The sequence below is a fragment of the Paralichthys olivaceus genome, chromosome 14 (assembly GCF_024713975.1).
Source record: "Paralichthys olivaceus isolate ysfri-2021 chromosome 14, ASM2471397v2, whole genome shotgun sequence".
NCBI classification, from domain to species: Eukaryota; Metazoa; Chordata; class Actinopteri; order Pleuronectiformes; family Paralichthyidae; genus Paralichthys; species Paralichthys olivaceus.
In genome coordinates this window covers 14,241,461-14,269,460 of record NC_091106.1, presented here as the reverse complement: position 1 = coordinate 14,269,460, position 28,000 = coordinate 14,241,461, and the positions used below count along the sequence as shown (strand labels likewise).

General features: G+C 42.8%; 1 protein-coding gene across 4 annotated transcripts; it reads right to left on the bottom strand.

Moving 5' to 3' along the window:
• Window positions 1-27,867, bottom strand: LOC109633483 (MAP/microtubule affinity-regulating kinase 1). Of its 4 annotated transcripts, none has more exons than XM_069538555.1 (19): window positions 27,417-27,831; window positions 24,072-24,272; window positions 19,720-19,773; window positions 11,166-11,214; window positions 10,501-10,566; window positions 10,215-10,285; window positions 9,239-9,295; window positions 8,635-8,871; window positions 7,391-7,510; window positions 6,599-6,698; window positions 6,368-6,480; window positions 6,113-6,266; window positions 5,146-5,327; window positions 4,471-4,562; window positions 4,136-4,276; window positions 3,704-3,955; window positions 2,453-2,479; window positions 1,817-1,861; window positions 1-1,700 (listed from the first exon to the last, which is right to left on the bottom strand). In XM_069538555.1, exons 1-19 carry the CDS (start codon window positions 27,465-27,467, stop codon window positions 1,355-1,357), a joined length of 2,358 nt encoding a protein of 785 aa, XP_069394656.1. In that variant the 5' UTR covers window positions 27,468-27,831; the 3' UTR covers window positions 1-1,354. The 4 variants fall into 4 exon arrangements, with proteins under 4 accessions (XP_069394656.1, XP_069394655.1, XP_019948939.2 ...); XM_069538554.1 differs by having other exon boundaries at window positions 6,068-6,266; window positions 27,417-27,802; XM_020093380.2 differs by lacking the exon at window positions 2,453-2,479 and having other exon boundaries at window positions 6,068-6,266; window positions 27,417-27,867.
• Between the last annotated feature and the right edge of the window lie 133 nt (window positions 27,868-28,000).

Sequence of the window (28,000 nt, the reverse complement as noted above, 5' to 3'; positions counted from 1 at the left end):
TACAAACAAATAAAATCTTTTTTATTTTCTCCAACAAAGTGCACGCCTCAATTCTACAAAGCAGCACATTACAATGTAATGGAATAAATACAATAAATTCCGCTGAATTTAAAAAAAAAGGAAAAGAAAAGAAAACCACAAGCAAGGAGATACACAAGTACCTGCACAATCACACTGGTGGCAGGATTAAATCGGACTATTTAGAAAACCTCTGCTTCTTTCAGATGATTGTTTGACTTTTCATGCATCTTCGCTCCTTTGGATAAAGGTGTCCCATCCTTTATATTTCTAAAGTAAACCGATTTAAACCCTACGTTTTGCTTGTAATTGAGAACTACCAAACTAACATGAAAGAAACACAGGTGCATACTCTCATGTTCATACACGTCACCCTGGAAAACTTGTGCAATAGCAGCAGGCACCTCCGAATCACCGACCTGCTGCTGAGAGAAAATAAAGTGAACACATTTCTCAGTTTGAACTGAACTTACTACTCAAGTCTATGTGGTGCAACGTAGTGTTTTTTTTTTCTCTGTAGGCAAATAAAATAGAACATAAAAGGCAAGGGGACATGTCCCTTAATATTCCACAAAATAATTTAGTGCTCTTTAAATAAAATTAAAAACACTTGTCATATGGTGGCTCTTACAAAAAAGGAATTAAAAAAACTCACAGGCTGAAAGGATAATGCTCTAAGAGACATCAATTATATTAGGAAAGAACTTAAATTCAATGAAAAAAGACAGTATTGACAATAAAATTCTGTACAGAACGCAAAATCAATGTACAATACAGTACCTGCAGATGTTATGCATACAGTACAATTCTCTTTTTACATGGGTTTAGTATGGGCTCCAGCCTGATCTATATACTGACTTAACACAGGTGTCAAAGCGGCTATTTTAGCTTTCAGTAATTTTAATGGTTTTTCAGCGAGGAGAGTAGATCTTGTAGTAGGCAATTAGAAAAAGAGATTGAAAACATTATTGCAGGATGGTCATCTTCAGTTGCATACTGCATGTGTTACATGAATGTGTCCTATGACGAGGAGCAGTGGGCTGATGAGAGAGACAGAGAGAGAGAGAGAGAGAAATTTCGGACGGAAGAAAAAATAAGAGGGGGTTAGCTGTTTTTGCTATCTCTCTGTCAAAGAGGTTAATTCTTGCGCGGTCTCTCTGATCCACTACCCTGTACAGTACATTCGTGGCCAGTATTGCACGTTACCAGCCGAGTCCACCCTGATTCTGCACGGAGAGGACCTACAGTGCTGAATTTGTCCTGTGAGTCAACATCCAGTGATGAGATGAGACCGCGACCAGAGCTCACCGAAGACTGACTGGGACTCCATCTGTCGTCACAGTTTGAGCTCGTTGGCAATTTTGCAGGCGATGTTCTTAAAGGCGATGGACGTGCCCGATATCCTCTTGAAGCGCACGCCGTTGAGCGAGAGGCGGGGCAGCTTGCACACCTCCATCTCCCACTGGACCAGGTTGTCCTGGCGGGCGTCGCCGTGGACGCAGAAGAGCAGGAAGCGTTCGCGCTGCTCGTAGTCACAGCTGTTGGCGTCCAGAACCTTCCGGATCTCCCTCATCATCTCGGCGGGCTCCATGGAGGAGGTGGTCTTCATGCTCCAGGTGAAACGTAGCGAACGAGGCTTGGAGTCCCGACCACCGTCCTCTTTAGTATCACCCGACACACTCCTTCAGTGAGATAAGAACGAAAGAGCAGAGAAGAGGGAGACACAGAGAGACATTGAAGGAGGTCGAGGTTGGTTACAGGCTCTCGGTGAAATCTAGGTCCTCGCTCAATCTCTCACCTTGGTGTTTCTGTCCTGGCACTGGCCTCTCCCTCACTGGGCACCCTGAAATAAACCGGAAATACACTGTTACACCCACAAGCTGCCGCCAACACGTGTTCCCCCACCCACCCACTTCCAACAGCAGTCATCATCACTGGGCACAGAGAAGGGTGGCAGGCATCATGCCAGGAAAGAATCCACACTCCTGGGTTATCAGGGATCAGCACACAATGAGGAGACTGTGACGTTTCGAGACTCGTTCACAATGACCCAACGTATCCTACCGTCTACTGCGCTCTACCTTTCCTTAATCCCCACTGATCTGTAAGAAGAGTAAAAGTGGCTCTAAATCTTTACTCTTAAGTGCAGAATGAAAACGGGGAAAAGTAAGGAGAGGAAAGCCAGCGACCGGAGGAGCAGATATTGTGGCTTAGTAGAGGAGAGGCTGGTGAGCTTGTGAGGTTCGTTCTCGAGGCAGTGGACACACAGGAAGGAAATACACAACATAACAAGGGTGTCAGTAATCAAGGACGTGGTGTGATGGGCATAAGGGGGTTAAGGAAACAAGGGCCAAGGTCATAGTGGGCACAGAGTTTTGGTTTTTGGTTTTGTCGACAGGGGGGAACAGGTGCAGCAAGCGTTGTGTTCTCCTACCTCCGGGTTGACCTGAAAGACAGAGCTCTATGCAGAGAAAGAAGGAGAGAAATCTGTGAGCCTCTAACAGAAGGTCCAGCATCAAGGTGGACAAGGAGGTTGTGGCCTTTGCTTGTCATTTTAACAGGAAAGGGAAACAGTGTAGCAACAAGTACAATAAGATCTATAGATTGGGAAAAGGTAACGGCATGTATGTTTTCAAGACGCAGGAGGAGGATGAGATGCCTTCATATTTTTCACTGCTGAAAAAGTAAGTCAGTAAGTCATCTGAACACATATTGCACCAAGTAATACTTCAATCTCTCCGACAGGCAGTTTGGATTGGGGGAATTGTATTCTTTTTTTAAGCTTAACCAGAGACCGACAAATCCATGGATGATATTGTATGTCTCCTTGTCCACTTTGAAGCATGTCTGTAAATAGAAAATAGATATTTAAGATTTTAAATGAAAGCTGATGGAAAAATGTAAGTAAGATCAGTCATCCATCTTTAAGTCTAAACTGGCATCCCTGCACTTTTTTGGACACAATGCAGGAAGTTGAGACAGCCTTAGATAATAGAGAAGAAGAAGAAGCAGCTCGCAGGATGGCTGATCGTCTTCACCACCGATGACACAATGTTTGAAAGATGAGGACGTTCATTTTGCTGGTAGTAATATAATAATGATGTTACAGTAGCAACAAAATTAACAAAATGAAGCAGTTCATTCGTTTTCTCCATTCAAAAGGAAAAACGTTAGCGAATACAATACCTGAATTGACAACAAGTCAACAACAATCAATGTGGAGTAGAAGTAGAAGCAGCCCACATAGGTGATGATGACAGGACAAATGTTTGTCATATTAAAGTCTTTGGTCCGCTCCCTAAACAATTTGAAACCAACAGTAACTGGATCAAATGTTTACTATGTAACTAAGAGATGAATCTCAGGTAATTACTTACATTACCATCTAATATATGTTTGGACATAAATCAGAGACATAAAACGACTTCCATGAGTTTGTCTTAACAATTAGGAAAATAATAATTCCTTTAAATCCCAGCTATCTGTTTACCATTCTCATAAATGCAGGTATTTTTGTCACTTAGGAAGTATTAACAAACACACTTTGGCAATAATCCTTTGCTTTTTGAGAGAATCAGATGTTTACTACTTCAAGATAACAAGTGGAACGTGAATACCTGAACTGTGCAAGAAATATTAACTACCACCTAGAGTATCATCTGTGCAGCCGTTTGTCTTCACTGACCTGCGCACAAACTTGGAGGTGATCTTGCTGATGATTCCAGTGGAGGTGCCCCTGCGTTGCTGAGCGAGAGCCCCCGTATCATGGGACAGCGTGGGTGAGGCCGGGGGACCATTGTAGGTGGCGCTGCGTCGGTCTCTCAGCTGAGCTCCGTGGAACGTGCTGCGACTGGTGGTGCCACGAGGGAAGCGGTTCTTCTCTGGTGTGCTAATACTGTGTGCAGACGGAGAGGTGGAGGGACCCCGCGGAGAGGAGCTGCAAAGTAAAAGATTACAAGATAGAACACATGTGTCAGAATATGGTTCATATCATCATGCCACTAAGAAGTAAATTATATTGTCTGCTCCGTCATCTTTGCCACAAATAGACTTCAGCACGTCATCGTCCTTTAGCCTCTGTTATTAGAGATGGCAATGCCAGGGTCAGGCTGCCCACCTGGCTTTTAGCTCTGTGTTGTCATCGATGGGGGGCAGTGTGCTCTTTGAAGGATGCCCTGACGATGACATGGACTTAGTGTGACGAGGTCTTGTGGAGCTCATTGCAGTCGATGGGGTGCTACCTGACACCTCGGTTAAACTGAGGAGAAAGGGCAGAGAGTATTTGCACGCGAGCTGGAAATATTTCAACAAAACTCATTTACACAATGGGATTGTTAACAATGCATTATAACACCAAACAGAAAGTTAATCTGGACAAGAGATAAACAAGGAACATGCAGAGCTAAATCTCACCCTGTAGGTTGATGTGAATGTATTTGTATTTATATTTACCTGCTGTCTTTGCCGTTCGGAATAGCCGAGTATCGGTCAGTGGAGGATCGTTCACACACATATGTGTTCCTGCGAGTCATTGATCCATTGGTCTATTTGAGAAGTGAGACACCACAAAACATGTTTTGGATTTTGAACTGATTATTACTGAAACACGAGTAAAGCTAAGTTAGGGTTGGTAATCCTGGAAGAGGATACACTTTGAAAACATGCGACTGACACATCCCATCCCCTCCCAGCCATGCTGCCTGACAACTGCTAGAACTTCTGACTATCGTCTCTGCGTCAGCTGTGTTCTGCTTCAGCTACTGAGGACTCTAGTCATGTGAAGTGAGAGCACAGGCGGGATGTGCGCAGGCAGGCAGGTCAGTTAGTGACAGACAGGTACGGCAGCCAATCATTTCATTAGAGCCAAAGACAATGGCTTTTTTTCCTTTTCAGGTGACTTAATTTATTGATGGCTATCAGGACATTAAGAGGATTTCAACAAATAAAATAAAAAAGTGTTTCAGAAACAACTTACTAATCGTACTTTTAAGTACATGAGAAATTTTGTGAAGTGAAAAAACATAATATTATGAGGTACCTCTACTTTTGCTTTTATATATATTGAGACCTGTGTATGCCTGTTTGTTCATGTGTATGTGTTTCTTTGTGTGTCCTCTTCTTTCTCACCCCGACAGCACTCGTAGTTTTCTTCCTCTCCTGCACCCCCAGTGGTGAAGCAGGGACGTCTCCTTTCGAGGTGTTGAGCTCCAGCCGGCGAGCTCCGTCCCATTCCTCCCTGTGGTCACTTTCCACACTCAAGGCCTGGCCACGCTTAGTATACGATACTGCTGGGGGAACCGAAGGACCCACTGGGAGAGAGGAACACACAAACAGATTTAGGTACGTTCTCTTAAGCACATCTTTCCTTCTACATCTCAATGACAAGACTTTTAGACAAAAAAAGAACAGATAAGGACAATGACCTCATTACAACACCACTAAAAAGCCACTCAAAGCCAGGGATTACACACCATCCAGTCTGTCAGATATTAAACTCTGCAACAACAATTTGTCATAAAAATTGTACATCTACAGAAGCCAAGGGGAGCGGGTACAAGGCAAAGCTGTTCCCTCCTCATGCTTTGAGGTGCTGTTCTGAGGGAGCTGCAGGAAAGCAGTCAACCAGCAGATGGCGGCAGACACAATGGCCCCACGTGACATAGAAGGAAGCTGCTCCACAATCAGTGCAGTGGTCAGGTTGAGTCACTGACTTGCACATTTAAATATACTGTTTCTGAAAATTAAACTACATCAAGCAAACTAATTGCGCTCGGTTTGAAGAACGCCTTTTTTCCAACAATTGAGGCTGAAATCAAATCTATGACCACAAGGAATAAATTGTGGTGATTATTACCAGACAGCAAAGATTTAAAGCTTTATCAGCTTTATTCAGCTGCACAGTGGAGCTGGACATGCTCTAATGCTTTGCTCATGGGCACATCAACAGAGTGGATACCAGTATTACTGGCTAATCCTCAGCAAATAAAAGCAACTTCCCCCTACTCAACACACAGCCCTCTCAGAGCTGGGAAGGATGAGGTTACTTTACTTGGCTTCTCTACGACACCACCACTACCACCATCATCATCCCCACCATGATCACTGTAGCGGCGCTGCTTCTGATTGGCCGAGATGCTGCGCGTGACCTTGGGATGGGCGGGAGAAACGCTGGAGCCGTTGTTAATGTCACTGGTCGGTCGCTGCCGCTGGCCCAGGATGCTGTTGGTCAGAGGCTCACTTCCCTCAAACTGAAATATATAAAGACACAGGATGAGGCATAGAGTGTGTGTGTGTCTAACACTGGTGATGATAATGATGATGTCAGGGTGCTGTATGTCAACAGACTGACCTCTGGAGCTTTCCTGCCCAGCAGCAGGTAGGTGGCCATGACATCATCGTACTTCTGGCCTTGTAGAGACTCAGTGATCTCATCTTTCGGGAAACCCATCGTCACCATGAGCTCTGATGGCGGACGGAAGTCAACATGAATCCCAGAGATAGTCATGGAAGTGACATTAAGAGACATCGACACGCACACACAAATATACAGACACACACACACCCAGGCAGTCTGCCACACCTATTCTGGATGAATCACTGAAGTCTGCCTCGGGCTCGATGTAAGGTTTTAGCTCCTCCTCCTCGTGACCCACATTCATCCAATGGTCTTTCATGATTTGCTAACGAGAAAATGGGACAATTATAAATCTCATAATGACAGATAATTTAATCGTGACTAACATCGGATAATTACACAACATGACAATTAAAGAAATGGATGACTTGATTTCAGATGGTGAAACCTTTTGATTGCGAGTTCTGCTGTGGCTGAACAACAGCAAGATCAATTGTTAGTATTGGTGGAGAAATCTTTACTATTGAGCGTCAGCCTGACTCTCAGTGCAGGGGTGATATCGACTCTGGACAGACAGTCCAGTGTGAGTTGTACCAACAACTACTGTATATATTGTTTGTAGAGAAGAAACAGGCTCCAATCATCACAAATTACATGGATGCAGTGAAAGTACACAGCATGAGTATTTTGTTGTTTTTATTTAGTTATATTTCTTATAATGTTTTGACAAATTCAATTTAGTTTTTTTCTATCTGAATTAATCTAAGACCACATATGTAATGTTATGTAAGACCACAGTTTGATCTCAGATGAATAATGTTCCCAGATCTCAGTCTGAGGCTGTAAACGGAAGTGTTCTGCTCCTTCATAATCAACAACAGCAACAATTATGTGCTTTCGGATGACGCACAACAACTGTGCTTCCAAATCATCCGGACTGTCTGTTCGACAGCAGGCCAGTGCAAAACATTTGTGAATGTACTGCAGAGAAGCCGCAGTGAAACATCCTGGAAATACCTCCAGACTGCCTCGTTTGACGGGGTTGAGCACGAGCAGCTTCTTCAGCAAGTTTTCACAGTCTGTGGACATGTAGAAAGGAATGCGGTACTTTCCCCGGAGGACCCTCTCTCTCAGCTCCTGCACACCAGACAGTCGGAAACAAAATCAAATAAAAAAAAAAATTAGCAACAAAAAATTGCGAATGAAGTGAGTTTAATATTCACAATATTGTCTTGCGATGATTTGGTCTACGTAAGTCCTGAGGGAAATATCTGCCTGTTAATTGCTAAATGTTTTATAATATTCATTATCAATGCTTGTAGTGTGCAGTGAGCTTGAAATCAGCCTCTTGTCATAGCCTAAAACAAAAGATTGTGAGCCATAAAACCATAAATGTGCTACAATGGAGAATTAAGGGAAATAAGGGTGATGGGCTGTGCACATACAAAAAGGTAAAATACTATTTTCACGATCCTTGACCTACTGTAATCACTGCAGCTTATTTTGCTGCAGTAATAAAGAAGGGTGGATTAATTTCTACAAAGTCTCATTCCAAACGACAGACAGGAAATTCCACTCTAAATTTGGTTATTTAAGTAACCCAGTTTTAGGTTGACGCATGTAAACATCCTAACTCACTTAGAAGAGATTGAGTTTATACCTCACTTATAAGAAACTTGGTCAAGATACCAGAGTGTATCGCTTCATTCTGCTTCCCTCTTTGAATTTGGGCTTTACCGTCTGTATGAATTGTGACCCAGTCTAAATTATTCATTATTTTGATGCATGCACATAGTGATCTTGTTCATCCCCCTGCTTGCAACGGTGTGGTTTAATAACATAGGAGCCAGATTAAAGGTCTCAGCTTGTTTCAAATGAACTTGGATGCGTGTCCTCTGAAAATGTCTAAAACTGTTTATACCTGTTCTGAACAACCACACCACAAAAAGTCTGCCATTATAGATATGAGGTGAAACACTGCACACCTCCGGACAGTCTCCCAATAGGCATTTGTGGTGTTTCACTCAGTTGCACATGAAAAATGAAAGCCCTGTGTAATTTCCCACCTCTGCACAACTGGTGCAAAAAGAGAGCAAAATAATAATTGTTTTTTCATGTGATCTTCATAAGTCTTCAATTTAACAAAAATTAAGTCTGGCTCATCAAAAACTACTTTATCAAAGTTAAACATAAACAACTTGAGTAAGACAATTAAAGATTCTGTTCATGTAAACCTTCCAAGAACCAGAACAAGTGCACACCTTTAGGTTCTGGCCGTCAAAGGGCAGCGATCCGCTGACCAGCGTGTAGAGGATGACCCCCAGGCTCCAGACATCCACCTCTGGTCCATCGTACTTCTTTCCCTGGAAGAGTTCTGGAGCAGCGTACGGCGGGGAGCCACAGAAAGTGTCCAGCTTACTACCCACAGTGAACTCATTGCTAAAGCCAAAGTCGGCGATCTTGATGTTCATGTCTGCATCCAACAACAGGTTCTCTGCCTGAGGTGGGGAGAGACAGAGAGGAAAATACAATGTGGATGGTCAAGTTATCAGCACTAATAAAACATATAAGTCATTTTCAGACATGGACACTTTATCTTTCACATACGAAAACTGCCTCAGGAGATTGTTTGGGTGAGACGCTCCTTCTGTATTCTCATATGGGCTTACTGTGATGTTATCCAGATATTTTACAAGAGGTCTGGCAGAAAAAGGAGCAACTGACTCGGACATTTGCGTTCTCACATACAGCCCCTCCAGAAAATTCCAGGAAAATATCTGGAGACCAGTGCATGTCCAAAAGCAGTTATATTTATACAGGGTTTTTCTCAAGATGGATATGGAGAGTAAGAGTTTAGATCGTTACCTTTAGATCCCTGTGTACTATCCTCCTCTGGTGACAATACTGCACTGCAGACACAATCTGTAACAGAAACACACATTATGATTAAGAAAGATAATAGATCTTTTCAAAACATTTGTCTTTACACAGAGAGACAGAGATACTAAGGTTTAAATGATGTATAAAATGTATTGAAGAAGCAGGACAGAATTATTTTCATTCAACTGGTTATAAAATATAAAAGAAACTGAAAAAGTGCACTGTGATGTCTTCAATTTGCATGTTTTGCCCAAGCAACACTCAAAACCCAAAGATATTAAATTCACCATCAGAAAAAAGCCCAGGGAATATTTTTCATTGTAAATTATTATTTTTTATCAAAATGATTTCCAATGAATCAGGTTTTATACATGTTAAACTGACTAATTGTTGCAACTCCACAAACAATAAAATAACTTTTTGTTGACTGAGGTCATAAACCTTGAAGCGATAAACAAGTTTTCTTTGATGCTAGCAAGGTTCTACAGTTTCATGTTACCTTCACTTTATACAGGGAAATTTCACTAATGTATGTCTGACAAGATCAAACTAAGGGAAACCAATGTTCTTTGACAGATGCCCCGCGCGCGCGCGCGCGCGCACACACACACACACACACACACACACACACACACACACACACACACACACACACACACACACACACACACACACACACACACACACACACACACACACACACACCAGTGAGGGATTCTGAACAGCGTGGATGTGATAGGAACTTGTTTATCAAGATCATATTGGTGAAAGAGGCATTCACCACTAGGTGTCAGAGCAGCATCTGTAAGGAAGTTGTTCTCAACCCTTGTTCTCTCAGGCCAAGCTATCTGCGCTCCATCTTTCCTCTGCAGTTAGTGACGAAGCCTGAGCTTGGTGCATGCAGTGTTCCCACTGAAGGAATGACGGCAGAGCTGCGAGCGCAGCAATACTGATGACTCACCTGTCTGAACTTGGCCCTGGCCTCCTTCTCCTTCATTCTGCCATGAGCCACTAGATAATCAAATACCTCTCCTGGAGGAGACACAAGAAATATACAATTATGAAGCAGTTTATTCTCATCGGGATCGTTATGATATGTTATACAGAACTGAATGTTTTTTTGTCTGTGCGTATGCTTATTAAATTGCTCTAAAACTGACGATTGTGGAAATTAAAAGCTTGAATAAACTCACAAAAATCCACCAAATGTCACACAGTTGGAGGACAGGCATTAAAGCGTCACTCACCACCGCTGGCATACTCCATCACCAAATAAAGCGTCTTGTCTGTCTCAATCACTTCGAACAATTTCACTGCAGAAGAGATCGGGAAAAAAGAAATGAGTCAGAGATCAAATAAATTAGCTATTCACAATATATTCGATTTATTTATTTATTTATTTTTTTAAATCAGTGGAGGTTTTTAACTGAGTTTACTGGTCTGGTTTCAGTAACTCTATTGCATGAAAATCAGCAAACAGTGGACTTCCAGTGGCATGAGGTGAGACTACTGGCTGCATAATTTCGAACCCTGATAACTAAAACTAGTCCCCGAAATTTAATTATTGTAACATGAATCGTAATCTTTGTTTAAAAAGGGAGCTAAAACTAAAAATCTGAAGTTAAGAAGTCACTAGAGAAACGTTAAATGTTTAAACGATGATACACTCTGCAGAAATAATGCGTTCAGTGCATCAGTAAGGTAACATGTTATCAGTAAGGAATTTCAGGGCTAAGAATATATTGGATGCAAAATCAAACAGCATTGAAGCAGGAAATGAACACATTACAAGAAATCAGGGGATCACCATTGAAAAAATTATGACAGAGCGATCTCTGATTTTTCTTGGACAGATCCAGCAGCTAGTTTAGCAGGTTTAGCTTCTCACTGGGTGTTACCTGCTTAGGCTTACCTATATTTGGATGATTCAGTATCTTCATTATTCGGACTTCCCTGAAGAGCTGTAGAGACACAGAGGGATGGACATACAGTAACCCGGTTAGATGCACAGTTAGAAAATTATATTAAGCTCTGATTACGGAGCCAAGCGAAGAAAAATGAACCACAATAAACTCCAAATGTGTCTACATCAGAAAATGGATTATACTCTGCAGGAGCATGAGAGGACCTGAGGATCATGGGACTGCTGTGCAGTGAAAAGCAAAATAACTGTGCAGCAAGTGAAAGTCACACTAAACCTTGATCTACACAGATAAGGAGCAGAATTACAACTCCAATGACACACTGCAGTCAAGGCACTGGGCCAGTCGGCCGTTTAAATAGCCTGACAACAGCGTAAGACACAGTGCGCCACTGCAGAGAAACACAGGCTGCCAGTTACACATCCGCTGCTTAATCATCTTAACATGGACATGCAAAATAAGTGCAGCATAACCATATCGATTTCCTTTGTGCTGCAGTTCTTGAAAGAAAATTGTAGCAGAACGGAAGTTCCTTTACAGGGTTTAATTTGATAAGAGTCTCTCTACTGCAGACGGGGAAAGTTTCTATCGACTCTTGGAAGAAACCGCAAAAACGAAAGTTGCTATCTTGCCTGTATTTTCTCTGAGGACAACGTAACAGCGTGAGTCAGAAAGGAGAGCATTCAGGGCTGTAATCATTTAAAAGCGCGTCTCCTCCTTCAGCGTTGGTGTGACTGTGTTTGTGTCAGACAAGCTCCTGCAGCCACTCAGAGGTGCTGCTGAATCATTTACATTCTGCTGATTCCCGGTCGTGCCGCGCTGAGAGTGAGTGTTACATTTCAACACTCACTCGACTAGGATTCAGCATCTACAGCTACCGGGAGACAGAGCACAGATTTTTGCTCTTTGATTCAGCTTAAAGTTTTTAAATGATGCTTTCTTCTCCAGTTTAAAATGGGAGAAGTGACGATAACATGTCATGAGAATGGACACTGTAGTACAGTATATACATTTGTGTAACTGTGTTCGTGCAAAGCTTCTAATGGTCCTTTAAAGTCTTACATAAGTGCTGGGATAGTCTAATGTTTCTAGGTCATCAAACACAGGCATTAGACCAGTGTGAGCAGGCCCGATCCGCTCGGCTAGTCTGGTTTAACAACATGCAGGTAGTCACTCTCTCTCTCTCCAACTCTCTGTTATCTGTCTCTACTTGCTCACTTGCCTCCTTTTTTCTTTGTTTCTGACGCCTCTCAACCTGCACACACTCATGCACACACACTAAAAACAACAACAGCATTCAGAAAGCTGCAGCAGCTTCAAGAAACTTCACCTCTCACTGTTATATTTTCTTGCTATTAATAATCCCATTAAAAGAATGAGAGGCAATATTTGTTTCTACAAGAAAGTATTTCATTATGAATAAATTGTATTATTTATAAGTTAGGCCTGTATAGATTAGTCCTGTTTGCATTTTCAAATGCATTAATGGGCCACACAGCAGCACTGGGTGATCTACAATGAACATGTGCACTGTTGTTCCCACATTAGAGTGTGGATATCTGATACCTGTCGGGTTCTGATTTTTTTTAAAATGTTTTCATTAATGATTTGGTTCCAGTCCTGATCTATTTGATAATTTACTCTGCAAAGCCTGTCATCAGGGTTAAAAGTCAGGCTTGGACTCCAGACACTGGAGATTATACATATTACTGATGTTCCCTGCTGGAGAGAAACAAGGTGCAAATGCCTGTCGGGTTCAGGTCAGGGTCAGTTACTTTTCTCTGAGGCTCACATCGTTTGGAAAGAAAATTGCCACCCGAGTTAAACTCTACCCACACATACAACATCCTCCTTCTCTTTCAATTCTTTGAGACAGCAAAAAAAATGTAGAATTGCACATTTCGAATGCAATAACCTGAAGTATAAATAGGCTCAAACGGTCATAGAAAATGCATCAAATACTATGTTATCATTTAAAGAAAGACATCAGTTGTGCACAAATGTTAATTTATCTCACACAAATTAGAATTGTTATAGTTATTAGTGGAGTTTTTCTGATACCAGCATCAGAAATGCCTCTGCTACTGCCATGAATCCCAAATTGGGCATTGGCCATTATGTGTATCTATGAACCAATCTGATACCATGTCTTTGAAGTACTATTTGAATATTTGTTTTACAAAGATAAAACTGCAATCTTATTATATTCCAAGAAACCCCTCTTCTGCTCCAGAACAGAAGTTGCAATGTTCTGCCACTGGAAGGTGCTGATTTTAGAGCAGTCATGAAGAGATTTCCTGTATTCTAGTATCAGTTATGTCAAATTGACTAATAAAAGAAGTTCTACGGCATACATTCATTCTCTGTATGTCAGGCCATACAAAAACAATGGCAATTATCACTTACATACAGGGTTAGTAGCCTACAGATGTCAATATACGTTATACAAGCTGATATATTTTAAATGCATTGGTATTGGATTGCCACTCAGAATCGGCTGAAAAAATGGTATCAGAACATCTCTAGTTTTCAGTAATTTCAATGTGTGTGATTTGTCTGCTGTGGCACTTACAATTTTCATTTGGAGTCATTAAAAAAATGTATTTGTTCATTTCGAATCAGGTATTTTAAAGTAAAGTGTTTGCAAGTGCATGCAGATGTCATAGTTTGATTTGTTTTGGGAAACTGTTTTTGTCTCCAAGCTTCTCCTGTGTGGCAAAACCCTGCTCCACATTCATCAGCTGCTGTGTCGACCTGGGAGGTTCCCCCATGGTAACAAAGTCAATTAGGGTTAGAATACTGACACAATCACCGTAAGACGTCCTGCAGTGCACAGGAATAAACACAGAAGTCGCAGCCTCAAAATAAATGTGCATACATCCATGCATGTTACTTTTACATGTGACACATCCATGGAGACAGAAACTCTTTATTATCCTCATTCTGAATGAGTGATGGACTCCAGAGTCAGTGTTTTATCTCAAGCTCTTATCTCTCTCTCTCTCTGCCTCATTCCCCCTCTCTCTATTTCTCTCTCGCTCCCTTTCTTGTTTGCGTCATTGCCCTAAAGCCCCTCACATGGGAAGCACGCGTGCAGCCACTTGGAAAAAAAATTAGAACAAATCTGAGAAGGGCGGTGGAAAACAGACAACAACAAACACAGTGCCTGTCAATAAAAGCTCAATAGCGATGTAGCCACCATGGAGGCAACAAGAGATAATGAGTGTGGTGTGTTTGATCAAGTCCAGGATAAATATCAATAATATCTACAGTCACAAAGGGGAGTCAGTGTAGCATACAGTAGATTTTAAGGTGGACCTGGACAAGGTGAACAATTTGGGCCAAATTTCTTTCTTTTACTTTAATTTTTTTTAATTAATTAAAACTGAAACTTGGAACTGAGACTGTGTTTGACAAAAATGATTACAAGAATAGCTGCAAAAACAAAAATGTGTATCACACACATAAAAACACTGTTTCCAATGTGCCTGAATCTCAGTAGTCTGTGCCAGTGACCTACTTCCACCAACCCAGGGGCGCCCAGACTCCCAAACTAGCCTTAATTACTGCAGAGTCCCCATGCAGAAGGAGCAGAGGAGCAGATATCAGTCTGGGAGCACTTACAGGAACTGGCTGGACTATTTCAGTAACAGCGACACAGCTGCTCAGTCAACATGGAGATTATTGATAGGATGAGTAGCCGGGAAGCCTTCATCCCTCTAATGAATGTGTGTGCATGTTTTAATGTGCACAAACATTACCTGAAAACCGCCTATCTGTAAATAAGTCCTGCTCACTGTGTGGGACAGAGACAAACAAAGAAGCAGACCGAGCGAACGAAAGACATTCAGACACACCATCTCGTCCTGTCCACTACTGCTGACGTGCAGAAAATAAACCCAATGAGAAAAAGCACGTCCCCACGTCTCTCTCTCTGTGTCGCGCCGTCTCTTATTCATTATCCACCACACAATGACAACGCAGCTGCAGTCTTTTCCAAAAAGCCAAAAAAAGCTCTTTTGGCAAAAGGCTCTTTCAATCACAGCACTGAAAACTCTCATGAATGAATCTGTAAACTGCACACATCTAAGCAGCCTCAACATTTGATTTGTACTATGATTCACCTCATACAACAACGCTGTCTGTCTAATTACATTCCACTCATATGAACAAGACCAAAGCTCCTCTAGCCCATGGGCCCGAAAACATTTCATTGGCTAATGCAGAGTGGCAGGCGCAAGATAAACGCACACAACAGACATTAGGAAAGCTTGACCCCATGTTGGGCTTTTTACAACTAGCAGAAAGTGTTTTACACAAACTGAGTCAGAGTATGTTCCGAAGGCCTACTAACCAGAAAACATCATAAAGTCATGTTCAGATATAAGAGAGACTGAACTTGAGCTTTGTGGTTTTAATTTGGTTTAGATTTTTTCTCTTTTTCCCCTCTGTCAGTTTTTCAGTCGTGTCGTTTACTCTCTTCACTTGCTGCAGCCTGTTTTGCGTCACAAGTCAAACAGCTCCACGGTTTCCAAATATGAATGCGACTTGCATTCCAATAGCATAAGCTTTGATTTCGTCTGCAACAGCACATACACAGCAGCCCGTCTGACAAGTCGACCATATCACCTTTATTATTTCGTTGATCTTGTCATTTTGTTGAAGCAATGAAAAGAAAAAAAAAAAAATCTTATTTGCACATTGGAAGAAGACAGAGAGCGAGAGGATGGTGGGATCAGAGCGGTGTTTGCACAGTGAAAGAGGGGATTAACGGAGAGGCCTATTTTAGGGCTAAAACGCAGAAAAACCATGACAACGTCAACATCCCTGACCACAGATGACTTGTGATGCGTTTCCTGTGGCAGAGCAGAGGAGGTGCTTTGGAAGCTCAGCTGACCTCATTTCCTGTAACATTGAAACCACCACAAAGTCACACCAGGGCAGAGAGCGCCAATGGGCCATAAAGGAACAAACCAGAGCCTCATTCTAACCTCATGACTCATTCTGGCTCCTGCTTACCTTTTTTTTTTAATTTTATTTTTTTATATCAAATAATCAGAGGGAAACACCACAGAGACAAAGATAAGCTCAGGAAAGAAAGTGATAAAAACTGATTTTTAATGTTCATGTCTTTGTCTCTGTGATATGAGCCGTACTTTAAATCCACCTCTGAGAAAATGGCGGTGCATGTGCAAGTGAACTGGCTGCACACATACAGCAATAAATGCATGTAAATATCAAATTTTGCCAAAACTGTGATTGAAAATCTAAGAAATTAGGTTCTGCCAGCTGGAGTCTTGTGAATAAACCAAATGATCTCCTGTGTACAGTATGTCTGTATGTGAGTGCATGTGTGTCTACATAGGATATGCCAGAGCACTGGCTGGGCCTACAGTGCCAGATGGTGCGCCCACAGCCTGGCTCCTCTGAGACCGTAAACAACAGAGATCAGTGGCATTTTGACAGGACAACATGAAAGAACAGTCAACGGAGTGATGTGGCCAAATCGGACGCTCAAACCTCGCTCCCCCAAACTGACTAACAAACAGGATCACAGAATAAAACAACAGTAACAGTATACAGTGAAATATCGGTTCTTCATTTGTCCAAAATGTTTAATAAACCCCACAGCAGAGCAAGAGAAGGAGACAAGGTCCACTTTACAGATGCACCAGAGAATCCTTTAACCTCTGCTCTCCAATGCAATGTAAAAAGCCTGAGTCACTGAGTCAATAATTATGCCTGTCTGTTGTTTATATTTGCCTCTAGAAATAGCCTGCTCAGCGATACACAGATGCATTTTAACCATTAAAATGCACACTGTGCTTTGATAAATTTACTATCCAAGAGGCTGCATTGCACAACTAATATGACTCTTGAATTTCTGTGCGGCTTCTTAAATTTTACATCCATTTGCTGTTAAAATTTCTTGTTGCCTTCTCAGGGTAGGGGTCATGATGGAATGGGTAATGAGGAAGCGCAGCAGGCCGTGCAACCTCAGGGGGAGCAGTCAAATTCAGTCTAGACGTCTAAACCACAAGGATGCCTCCAACTAAACATGCAAAAAAAGCAAAAAATACTCCAATGAGTTAAATCGGCAACAACTTTGTTGAAACGTCTGAGGACCAACAATACTTTTTTTTCAATAATTTCTTGACCTTTAAATTAGATTAGTGGATTTTCATCCCTGTGCACTGGGATCAAGCTTTTCATCTCTAAATCAAAACAATCAAAAAACGACCTAGTTTGACGACATCATGAAGAAGCGTGGTATCATGGGAGTTGTCTTGTCCACCAATAACATTTGGACTTTACTGGAAGAGCTTTTGCGACAGAACATGAAGCAACAAGAAATGAATAATCACCAATCCAAGCAGTGGGATGAAAAATCAGCTGACTGGCTTACTGGCTAGCAGTGTCTTTTTACATCATCATGCGTTTCAATGAATAATTGTTACATCTTACATCTTTAACAATGACTGAACTTTTTTTTTTGTTGCTGTCTTAGAATAAATTTTTCCCAGATGTGATTTGACCAATCCAAGGTTACGAGAGTGCAAACTGTAACAAGGTGGATGCTCCCATCAATGCATCCATAGTAAGAGCTTTAAGGATCGCATAGGACGCTCAGAGTCAATGAGATAATCGATTAAATCCAGGAGACTGCTGCTGCATTATTAGACAAGCTTCTGCATTGCAGATGACATGTCTGTATACCATTACAGAAATCTATAGTACAGAGCAGAGGACATTACAATATATACCTACATATAAGCTATAAGCTCCATAAAGAGATACAAGCACCTCTCACACAGATACACAAACACAAGGATAAAAATGAAGGTATGCGCAACAACAACAAGCATAAATGCTAACACACCAATAATACTTCATTGCCCATAAAAAGCAGTAAGACTCCTACTTATTGACCCTCTCAGGCCGACTGCAGCTGACATCTGAAAGGCCCACTGAATAATTGATCAGAGAGATTCTGATTGGTCTGCAGTCTCACATGATACCAGGCAGGCTATGATCATCACCAGGCAGCGGAAAAAGCCGACCCTATCGGGAATGTAAGGGCTTATCATGACCTAGACGAGACGCGAAGCGAATCAGTAATGTCAGAGTCAGTTTGTATTCACAATCTAAATGCCACACACACACACACACACACACACTTCTAAATGAACATTGTGTGCAGATTAGGAACCACACAAACGGCCGCTAAACAAAAGAGCTCACACAATGAAATGTAGCTCAGTTAGATTAGATGAGTGTGGAACTGAGAGCTTGACAATTCTTGCAGCGTCTCCGCACTGATTGGCTAAAGAATTGCAGTCGGATTCCATTAGTGTCCAAGTCAATTACAGATGTGCTTTGTTCACAGACAAAAATGTCTGAAACTAAATCCTTTCATATATGCCCTGAAAGAGTTGTGTTGTTTGACAGGTCTACAAAGAGAATTTTTGGAGATAACTACGTTGGTCTCCCATCATAGGTACCTTATACTAATTGATTGTTCCAGAATTAATTTGTTTGAGTTACACGCATTGATTTCACTCCTCTCATCCCTATACTGGCTGACTTTTTGTTTCTTGTCATTATCTCTTCCTGATGACTGAGTGAGAAAGAGGCCGGGAGATCCATCAAGACATCAACTTATGTTTATTACAAATGCTTGGCAGCCGCTTGACAATTTGTTTAACCTCTACGTCAGGGGTATTCAATTAAAAGTGTATCAGACAGAGAACATTTCCTTAAGCAAACATCATAATGTGTAACTGACATTATGATTTAGTACAATATCTATCTAATGATTCCAGTTCACTGAGTATGATTTACAACGCATGCAATTGCTTTGAGTGTTTCCTGGGCTGCTAAACCGGTGCTGTAAAGGCTAGAAAAGTGTTGTTATTCAGTCAAAATCTGACAATTCTCAATGACTTTTTGGTTCTAGGTGCAGGTCCAAATAGGACAGCATCTAGTTTCAGTCTCAGACCTGCGCTCCGCCTATTAGTGGCCTCTGCTCTACAGTAAAACCTTAATGAGCAAGGCTAGAATAATGTCATGAACATGAGAAGTCAGTCAGCAGCACACCTGTATTATCACCTGCATTACTTCTACATTTGCAGTAGGTGTTGCTGGATCATAGTGTAGCTGTGACTGCTTTCCTTACACATGGTCTAATCTAGCATGAGGAGTGTGTGTGCGTGTGTGTAATCAGCAGAAAGGGCTGGATTTGGACTCAGTAATCAGGAAACAGTCCCAAAGCCTTCGTTGTAATTGGTTATGACTGCTAGAAAAGGGTAAGTGACAAACATCCAGGCTGAGGTATTTTTAGCTGCTGCTAACCACAAACTGACAGAGAATGAAGGGGGGGGTGGGATTAAAGATGCCCTGTGGTCTCTCCTGACTACATCTGATTACATTATGGAAAACAGCACATCCTGAGTTCAAAGAGTAAAGAAGCAGAGCGGCTGAAACTCAGGAGTGACTAACCGGTAACTTTAATGTTACCATGTGTCCTTAAAACACAAGACTCACCTTCTGTAGACTAGTGGGATTCAGCTGGGTTTTATCTATAATCTTCACGGCCACCTAGACAGAGAGAAGACAGAGAGAAGGGGAGGGGAGTGGAGGGGGAGACAGGAGGAGATAAAAGACAACAGAGATGTCAAAAACGAATCCTACTTTTGTATTTGTGTTTTGGTTTTACAGCAAAAGCCTGAGTCGTAATGAACTCTCCTTATTATTTCACTCATCTGCTATGAAGCTGCTTTTGTCTGAACATGTCACAGTTAAATCAGCGCTGTTCCGTCTGAACGCACCTTAAAGCTCCTCTATTCGGTAATTTGTGAAGAGATGAAGCTTTGAATTGCATATAAAAATAACAGATACATGGGGGGAAAACGGATATAAATATGCATTTGTTCATGATGGTGAATATATAATAAGTAAATGCTGCTGCTGACAGTCTAAGGACGGAGTGGCTGAAGTGAACTGTCCCTGTGCGGCGGCTGATCCAGTGTTGGTATATAATATATATATGACCGTGCTGGTTGATCTACAGTTGGCTCGGTCTGATCCATCCATATCAATAATCACCCCACAGTGCTTGGTGAAACGACCTGCACCCCTCACTTTCAGCCCAGCAACTTTCACAAAGCCACGAGCTGAGCCATATTGCAGACTCACCAGCCAGCCCCATACATTACGCTGACGAGTGACTGACAAGCACTTTTACTATATAATGTAATATACTGGCTTTTTGTACTTGCACAAGATTAATCTACATAGTTTTAAATCATAGACTTATGAATGGCTGAATAAATACATATGAATGTGTGATCTAACCAAAGACAAACAACCACAGAATGTTTTTAACCACAATGAAGAAATCACAGCACTGATGATAGAACAAACAACTTCCTGGTTGGTTCAGTAGTGACTGTAAATGTCTTGTAAACAAATGATCTAAATATGGCACCAATTATTATCACACATAATAAACTCTGTCAACATTAGACATGGTACATTTTAGTACTCTGTTTTATTAGAAAATGTTAGTGCTGGTGTATCTTATGGACACAGTGTTAGTCCAGCTCAGATTCATACATGATGCTATGTATGTTTGTTGTCTTTAATCAGTTTACTATGTTTTAGTATGTTTATGTGTTATTTGTACTGCTTGTATTTATATTTGAAACCTTTTCAACTTCCTCACTCCTATTCTATCATCAAATCTGAAGTATTTTTTTTCTTGGACTGTGTTAAGAGCTATTGCACTAAAGATTAATGTTTTTTTGTGTTGCATTGTGGGATTATCAAGACCACACTCAAGACTTAGGTAAATAAAGCTTGTTCTGTCGTTTGAAACCCTTTGTGTTAAACTAATCTACAAGATTCTGACACAAAGAAGATAGCAGGCTGAACCTCTGACCTCTCTGGAGAAGGTATAAAGGGTAGAAATTGCCTTTAGAGGTGACGGACAATGGAATAATTGAAAATAAGCTATCGATAAAGAGCTTTATAAATATATTTCAATGGATGGGACTCCAAAAAGCCTGTTATGGTGGTAACCAGAAATAAAATGCAGAGTCATGGGATGATCAAGGCTAGTGGCTACTAATCCCAAGCAGGGTTTCCCTGAGACCTACCAGTTGCCAGGACATCTGATTTCATCCAAACCTGGAAGCTAAACCCATAATAACACCAATGTAGAGGCTGTGAAAAGAACAGAGTGTAGCGGGGAGATGAGAAACCCGAGTGTAAGATAGCAGACAGGCTCGCTATGTGTGTGTCTTTTTGTGTAGGAACGCACAGTGCGCAGGTGGTGTATTTTTGCAGCCCGTCTTTGGAGTGCAGGTGCATAGACCAACCTCAGTTCTCTCTGCTTCCTCCTGTCATGGACAAAACTCAGGTAGTGACATGTACATGTGTGTGGGGGAGCCTGTATGTGTATTCGATTGTTTGTGCATGTGTGTGCTGATGTATGCCTGCAGGTGTTGAAGTCGACGTCATGTGTCACTCTATTGTTCCAACTTCCACTATTCTCTTTGCATGAGTCAGAGACATTCATTATATTTCCTCCACGATTCACTCCACCAATATTTCCCTTTCTGAGCTCTCAGAGATTTGATAAATGCATGGGTGGCATCACATCACATGCAAGTGTTTGTGTGCACGTGTGTCTCTCTAATGGATTTCAGGGTGAATAATTCAGTCCTCTGGTGACAGAAGGGCACCGTGCATCATTGTTAATTATTCAGCGCAGTCGTAATACACCGGCCATATGCTCGTCACCGTGTGCAGGCCTTGTGATCGTGCACACATATTGCTAGCGGAAACTTAGTCACTTTTATGCTGAAGTGCTTGTGACATGTTCCTCTACACTTTTATTTCCCTCTCGACAGCTTTAATCTCTCATGATTTCTGTGCGCTAAAGGGAAGTACTTTAACATATATGGCGGTCATGTCTCGTACAGAGAAAAGGAAGGTAATGTATAAGGAATGTACATAGTAACCTATGTTTTCATTGAGGTTTGTTATTAGTCAGCAGCACTACACAGAAACTACTGGACAGAGTACCGCAACACTTCGTAGAACATGTGGTATGAGTCATGGAAGAGCCCATTTTGGTGCAGATCCTGATTGAAAAGAAGATGCAGGAATGTTTTTTTCTCTTTTTTCTCATCTTATGGTGTTTTTTTAACCAATTTGATAGGGAATATGTCATGGATCTTAATGGGGGGAAAAAATCAGGCATGTTTAGGGGACTGATATCTATGAGTGTATAAAATTTGGTGCAGCGTGGTTGAAATTAAGCGGACTACTATACGTAGGTGGGGGTATGTGCTCTCCTGAGTTCTACTCTATTTGTCACATGTATGCCAAAGCAGACTGTACAGATTCTCTATGCATGAGTGGAAGCACATAAACTTATCACATTATATCCCACTGTTCTTTACACGGCCATGCACTTTCACACTTACAGTTCACTGAGTATGTAACCCTGCATATACAGGGTCCAGGAGCAAGTTCATTTCTGCTCTATAGCTCCTTTTTTCCCCCCATTTTTTCCCGTTTGCTCTCTGGTCTATATTTTTCATAGTGGAGTCAGAATTATCTTTTTGCTAAAATGATGAGTTGGTTAATGTGTGATGATGATCTGTGATGATGTGACTTCACTGAAAATTGATACACCAAATTGATGATAATACTGTATCATGGCCCCACCCTTAGTGGGTAGAAGATGGGGGCATATGATCGAGGCAAATGTTTAAATGATTGCAGCTGAGCGAGCGTCGGTGTGTGTGTGACGTGTGTCCTCATCCTGTAGTCACTCTCTACAGCATATAGAGGATCCTCTGTCACCTATAAGCGACTGCTGTTCAGTCTCATCTCTTTTTTATCTTTTAATAATGCGTAATAATAAAAATCATAATTTATTTTCCATTTGAGCAAATTTTTTGCTGCTTGGAGACTTGACTTCAAGCTACGATAGCAACAGTTTTAGTGGCTATGTTCTTTCCACCTGTTCTCTTCCTCTCCCTGATCCATGTCTTTGCATTCTGATGAGCCAGCAGAAGCACTCAGGCACACAGAGCAGCGGCTGACCTTCTCAGCAAACAGTGTTGCATACCCAGTGTGCCTGTTTAACATTAGCATTTGAGGAAACAGAGGGGATTGAGCTGTTAGCGGTTTCACCTTGGAGAATAATTACGCCCCAAATACGCTGATGTGAACGGGTAGAAAATGTAACTCTGAGAGTTAAAGGAGGGAAGTGGCTTCTGTAAAGATGTGAGAGGACATCTGAGGTGGATCAGTGCTGTCAGTGTGTGCTGTGGGTCCTGCTGAGTGGAAGAGGGTGAACAGATCGTAGGACATTGTTTTCTCCATAGGGAAACAGGAGCTTTAATTACAGACGCAGCAAACCAGCACGTCTATCACTGCGACAGGTCAGCAGTGTGAGGGTGTGACTTAGAGAAACAGACAACTTGACCTAACAAAAGAACATGGTCAAGTACGACATCGTCATGACAGGAGATCACTCGTCACAACTCCTCTCTGTGTCTTCATCATTATCGCGATGCCTTGCCAACTGAATTGATCAATGTAGATTTTATCACCACCTACAGGCCCGCCCAAAAACATTTCCAGTAGTGCAGACAATTTTTGGTCTTAATCTTTCTTGGTGGTAATGTTAATATCTTATCGTAATTGTCATATTGAGCTGAGGGAACCTTTTTTGGCTAATTTCAGACTATGTAGATGAATCACACTATCATTTCATTGAGAAAATAATCTGAATATTAACCAATAAAATGCAGTCCATAAATGTTGACATGTAGAAATGGAAGAGCAATGCTAACATAGTACTTGAAAACTTGTCTCACCTCTCGTCCAGTAAGGACGTGTCGTGCAAGCTTCACCTTGGCGAAGTTGCCCTTCCCAATGGTCTTGAGAAGGCGGTAATTGCCTATATGGGGATGCTCCTCTGTGGAGGTGAAAGAGTTGCGGCATCGTGGCAGACTATGGCGACTCGCAGACTTTGTGGGGGGCGCTGGGGGTTCAACAAAGCCGTCCACCGATGAGTGCTGCAGAGAAGCCATACAAGTGGAGATCAGAAACAAATTCATTCACTGACTCACAACACAAATGCTACAGCTATAATTCCCTGGACCTCCACATGGAGGGGAATCCAGTGTTCTACATGTGTCTGTGTATCTCAGCATGTACGTTTACAGACAGACACACAGAGGTAGCCTGCTAGTATACAGAGGAACTGGGGTGAGAATCAGGTCCATCCCCTCTCCCTTTGTGACAACTTACCCTCCTGACCTCAAAAAGAGATTTGATGACTTTGAGAATCCCTGTAAAATCTCCACAAGTAAGTCAAGAGCTATAAAAAATGTTGGTGGGTCCACAGATAACAAGCATCCCCCCTGACATGGCATGTGAAGGTGAATTAGGAACAGCTTGCTGTACGTACAACGTTGGCATCGGCTATGCGCAGTCTCTACTATCTGTTTCCTTTCCTCTACAACAGCTGCTGTTGTCAGTCCAGGTCAGAGATCTCATGATCCTCTGCTCCTGAGCTCCTGACCACACCCAGGCAGAGAATAAAGCCTCGGTCTGGTTACCCAGGCTCCCCTGCTCCCGTTTCACCCGGGAAACGCTACACCCTGCAGTGCGTGCATCGTCACTTCAGTTAGCCCACATCCCCGACAGAGGTGAGAGCTGCACAGCAGGATTCAAACGCTCCCTGGGTTCACAGTGTGTGTGTGTGTGTCTGTGCGTGTTTAAGTGAGAGGGAGAGCGAGAAAGGTGGGCAAGGACAAATCTTGATTAGATGCCAGTTAAAGTCAGCATCCTTGTTTCTAATGCACCAAAACCTTCTTTCAGATCTCCATGACATGGCAATCTGTGGAGCCTGCACACGTCTTACTGTATATTTGCAGGTGGTAAATATCCACAATAAATTGACTTCAGTTCTTCCCCTTAACTTTAGATCTGATTTGTCATGCGGTCAGTTCATCATTCAGAGTACACACAGATGCACACACTTGGCCTGGCTCCAGATTCCCTACATTATTCAAGGAGCATCAGGTCAGGCAGGTGATTAATACACAAAGTTGATCTCACTCGCTGGTCCATTAACTCCCAACAACTGGCTGTGTTGTCAGGCAGGCCAGACATTGAAAAAAATATTAACACACACCTGTGCAGACACACACACATAGACTTTAAAATAAGGAAGGCAGGAGATATTCTATTGTCCTGCACTAAAATCCACTTGTCCCTCTGAGTAATAAGCTGTTATGCAATGCAGTTCAGCTGCTAGTGGGCCCAGGGGCGGCATGCTAGAGCCAAACCAAGGCAGCGAGGCTGGGGCACCACTTTAATAGCCGCCTAGCAGTCTAAGTCTACGTCTGTGAGACCTGAAGCAGCAGTAGACTGTAAGGACATTAGCTGCCCCCTCAGCTGATGCATTACTTAACCCTGAGAGCGATCAGAGTGTGGATGCCACCATGTGAACTTAATGTTGAGGTTTCTGTAAGTTATATAACTTACTTCCATAACTTGCTGGAACAGATGGGCATTTTCTAGAATGCGATATGGATACATACTGTAAATGCAAAAAAAATAAATGTACTATTTTTAAAATCTAGTAATGAAATACTGCTCCCAGCCTTTTTCCACTGTAACACAAGGCGGCTTTATTCTTGTTTCCAGGAGGAGAAAAAAATCTGATGCACCCAGATATGTCAGAGTCTGTCAGCGTACACGTACAGCAGTACTCATTTTGGACTCATCTCAGAGGAGGTATTCTTTTTTTTTTATTCTGAGTATTATTGTACTCTGCTCTGTGTGGGTCAGGGGTGAATCCAGGGTACGGGCCAGGAGGGACTGAAATCTGATTGGCCCCCTGAAGTGTCCCTGTCCCTCCCATATGCACAAATCACAATTTGTGCCGCACAGGGCTTAACACAACATCCTCTCTTTTCCTTGACACTTGACTAGAGTGAGAGTAAACTACCAGCGGATATCAGGGATGCATCATCAGTTTCTCAATGGGTGTTTTAGCCTTTCAATCAACAGCCACCCTCTTCTAAGTCAGGCCCACCACAGGCTGATCAGACCTGGGTGTGTGTCCCTAAAATCTTGGGGCCTTTCTTCCGGATCCAGAGCCAAGAGCTTCAGCATTCTACGGACTGCGATGTTTCTTTTATGGTACCTTTTGAGTTTTTCTCACAACTGAAGGCTCCCACAGGTTCTCTTTCGTGTCTGTAAGGGGGAGGGTGGGGTGAGGGGCATTCAGCTGCAACATGCAACTTCACCACAAGAAGTCACTAAATTCTACACACTGACCCTTTAAGGCAATCCTTGATTACTGTTAGCGTTACAGCTTCAAACACAAACAAAGGATATTCACCATCTATGTTCTAAAATTACAATCGCCCCCACCCTCTGTGAAAATGATGGGCCCCTTTATGGCCCCCGGGCAAGAAAAATCCTAGATCCACCACTGGTGCATACAAACATTCCATCACACAGATCTGACGCCATTTCTTTGCTCTTCTACGTGAAGATGAATGTGTGTGTGCTGCCTCAACTCTTCAGTGTGGTGGTGGTGAACAACACCTCCCTCCTCCTCCTCCACCTCCTCCTCACTGAGCGTGCAGTTACAACAGGGCCCAATAGGTGATGGATGTCACATTGCGATGCTACCAAGCGTTGCCATTGAAAAGTAGGGCAACATCCTCCCCCACCCTCCCTAATTATTGACGTTGTGGGCTACAAAATGCCCTCAGTCGTGCGAGGGGAGAACCGAGGTGTGTTTCACCGACCCCTCTCGGTCCACACCGGGGAAATTCTCCCGGTGTTGCCGCTAAAAAAGGCAGCACACTGACGCAGTGCGATGTTGTGGCTGTAGCCGTATTGTGTGCACATACACCGGGACGAACACAACCAACCCCCCCCCCCCCCCAAAAAAAACTGCGCCGATATCCTGCAAGTCCACCGAGAAATAATGAAGTTTGCTCACAAAGGAGGAAGCGAATGCTCGGTTCTCCTTCACTCTGTGTTCCTGCAACAATGAAGCCGCTTAAATCACAAACCTGCACCGACCAGTGCGCCAAAAAACACCACACACACACACATGCTAAATCCGCCGCTGTTCGAGGCTTTTTTTCTCCCGCTATCCCCCCGGTGTCTCTGCCCGGGGCGGCAGCACTTACATTCTCGGTGTCGCGCTCGTTCACCGTGGGCAATGGCGTTCTGGTCGACATCTTGTGTGGCTCGCAGGCCGCTCAGCGATGCAGCGGGCTGGGCAGAGCAGAGCTAGACACGGCGCGGTCCGTCGGTGTGTCCCTCCGAGCTGTCCCTCTCTACATCCCCTGGAAACACCGCAGACGGCACCGAGGCCTTTTTTTTCTGTTTTACCGCAGCATAGCAGCGCCACACCACAAGGCCCCGCGGCCCGACGTGCCCTGTTCTCTTGATTAGCCTTCCTTTTGTGCACGTCCCCTCAGGTAAGGTAAGCTAGTGGCAGACAGCAGAGGAGGAAAGAGACACTGAGAGAGAGAGAGAGGGAGAGAGAGGGAGGGAGGGAGGGAGAGGGGAGGGGGCCAGGAAGATGCGTCGGTAGCGGATGACGGGTCTGCGCAGTGCATCGCAAACCTCCCACCAGGAAGGATGGAGGGATCGCTCTCTACCCCGCAGACATACACTCCCTTTGTCTCCTCTTCGTGATTCAAGTCACCAGCAAACAGTGGCAGCCAGTGTCCGCCAGATTCAGCCCCGACACAAGTGCACAACCTGC

Excerpts from the sequence above, each read along its gene's own strand:
- LOC109633483 (XM_069538554.1), bottom strand. The coding sequence starts at position 27,467 with ATGTCGACCAGAACGCCATTGCCCACGGTGAACGAGCGCGACACCGAG. Across the intron at positions 4,563-5,145 it reads AAACTACGAGTGCTGTCGGG|ACCAATGGATCAATGACTCG; the intron begins GTGAGAAAGAAG and ends CTTCTCAAATAG. Across the intron at positions 1,862-2,452 it reads TCTTTCAGGTCAACCCGGAG|GGTGCCCAGTGAGGGAGAGG; the intron begins GTAGGAGAACAC and ends GGTTTATTTCAG.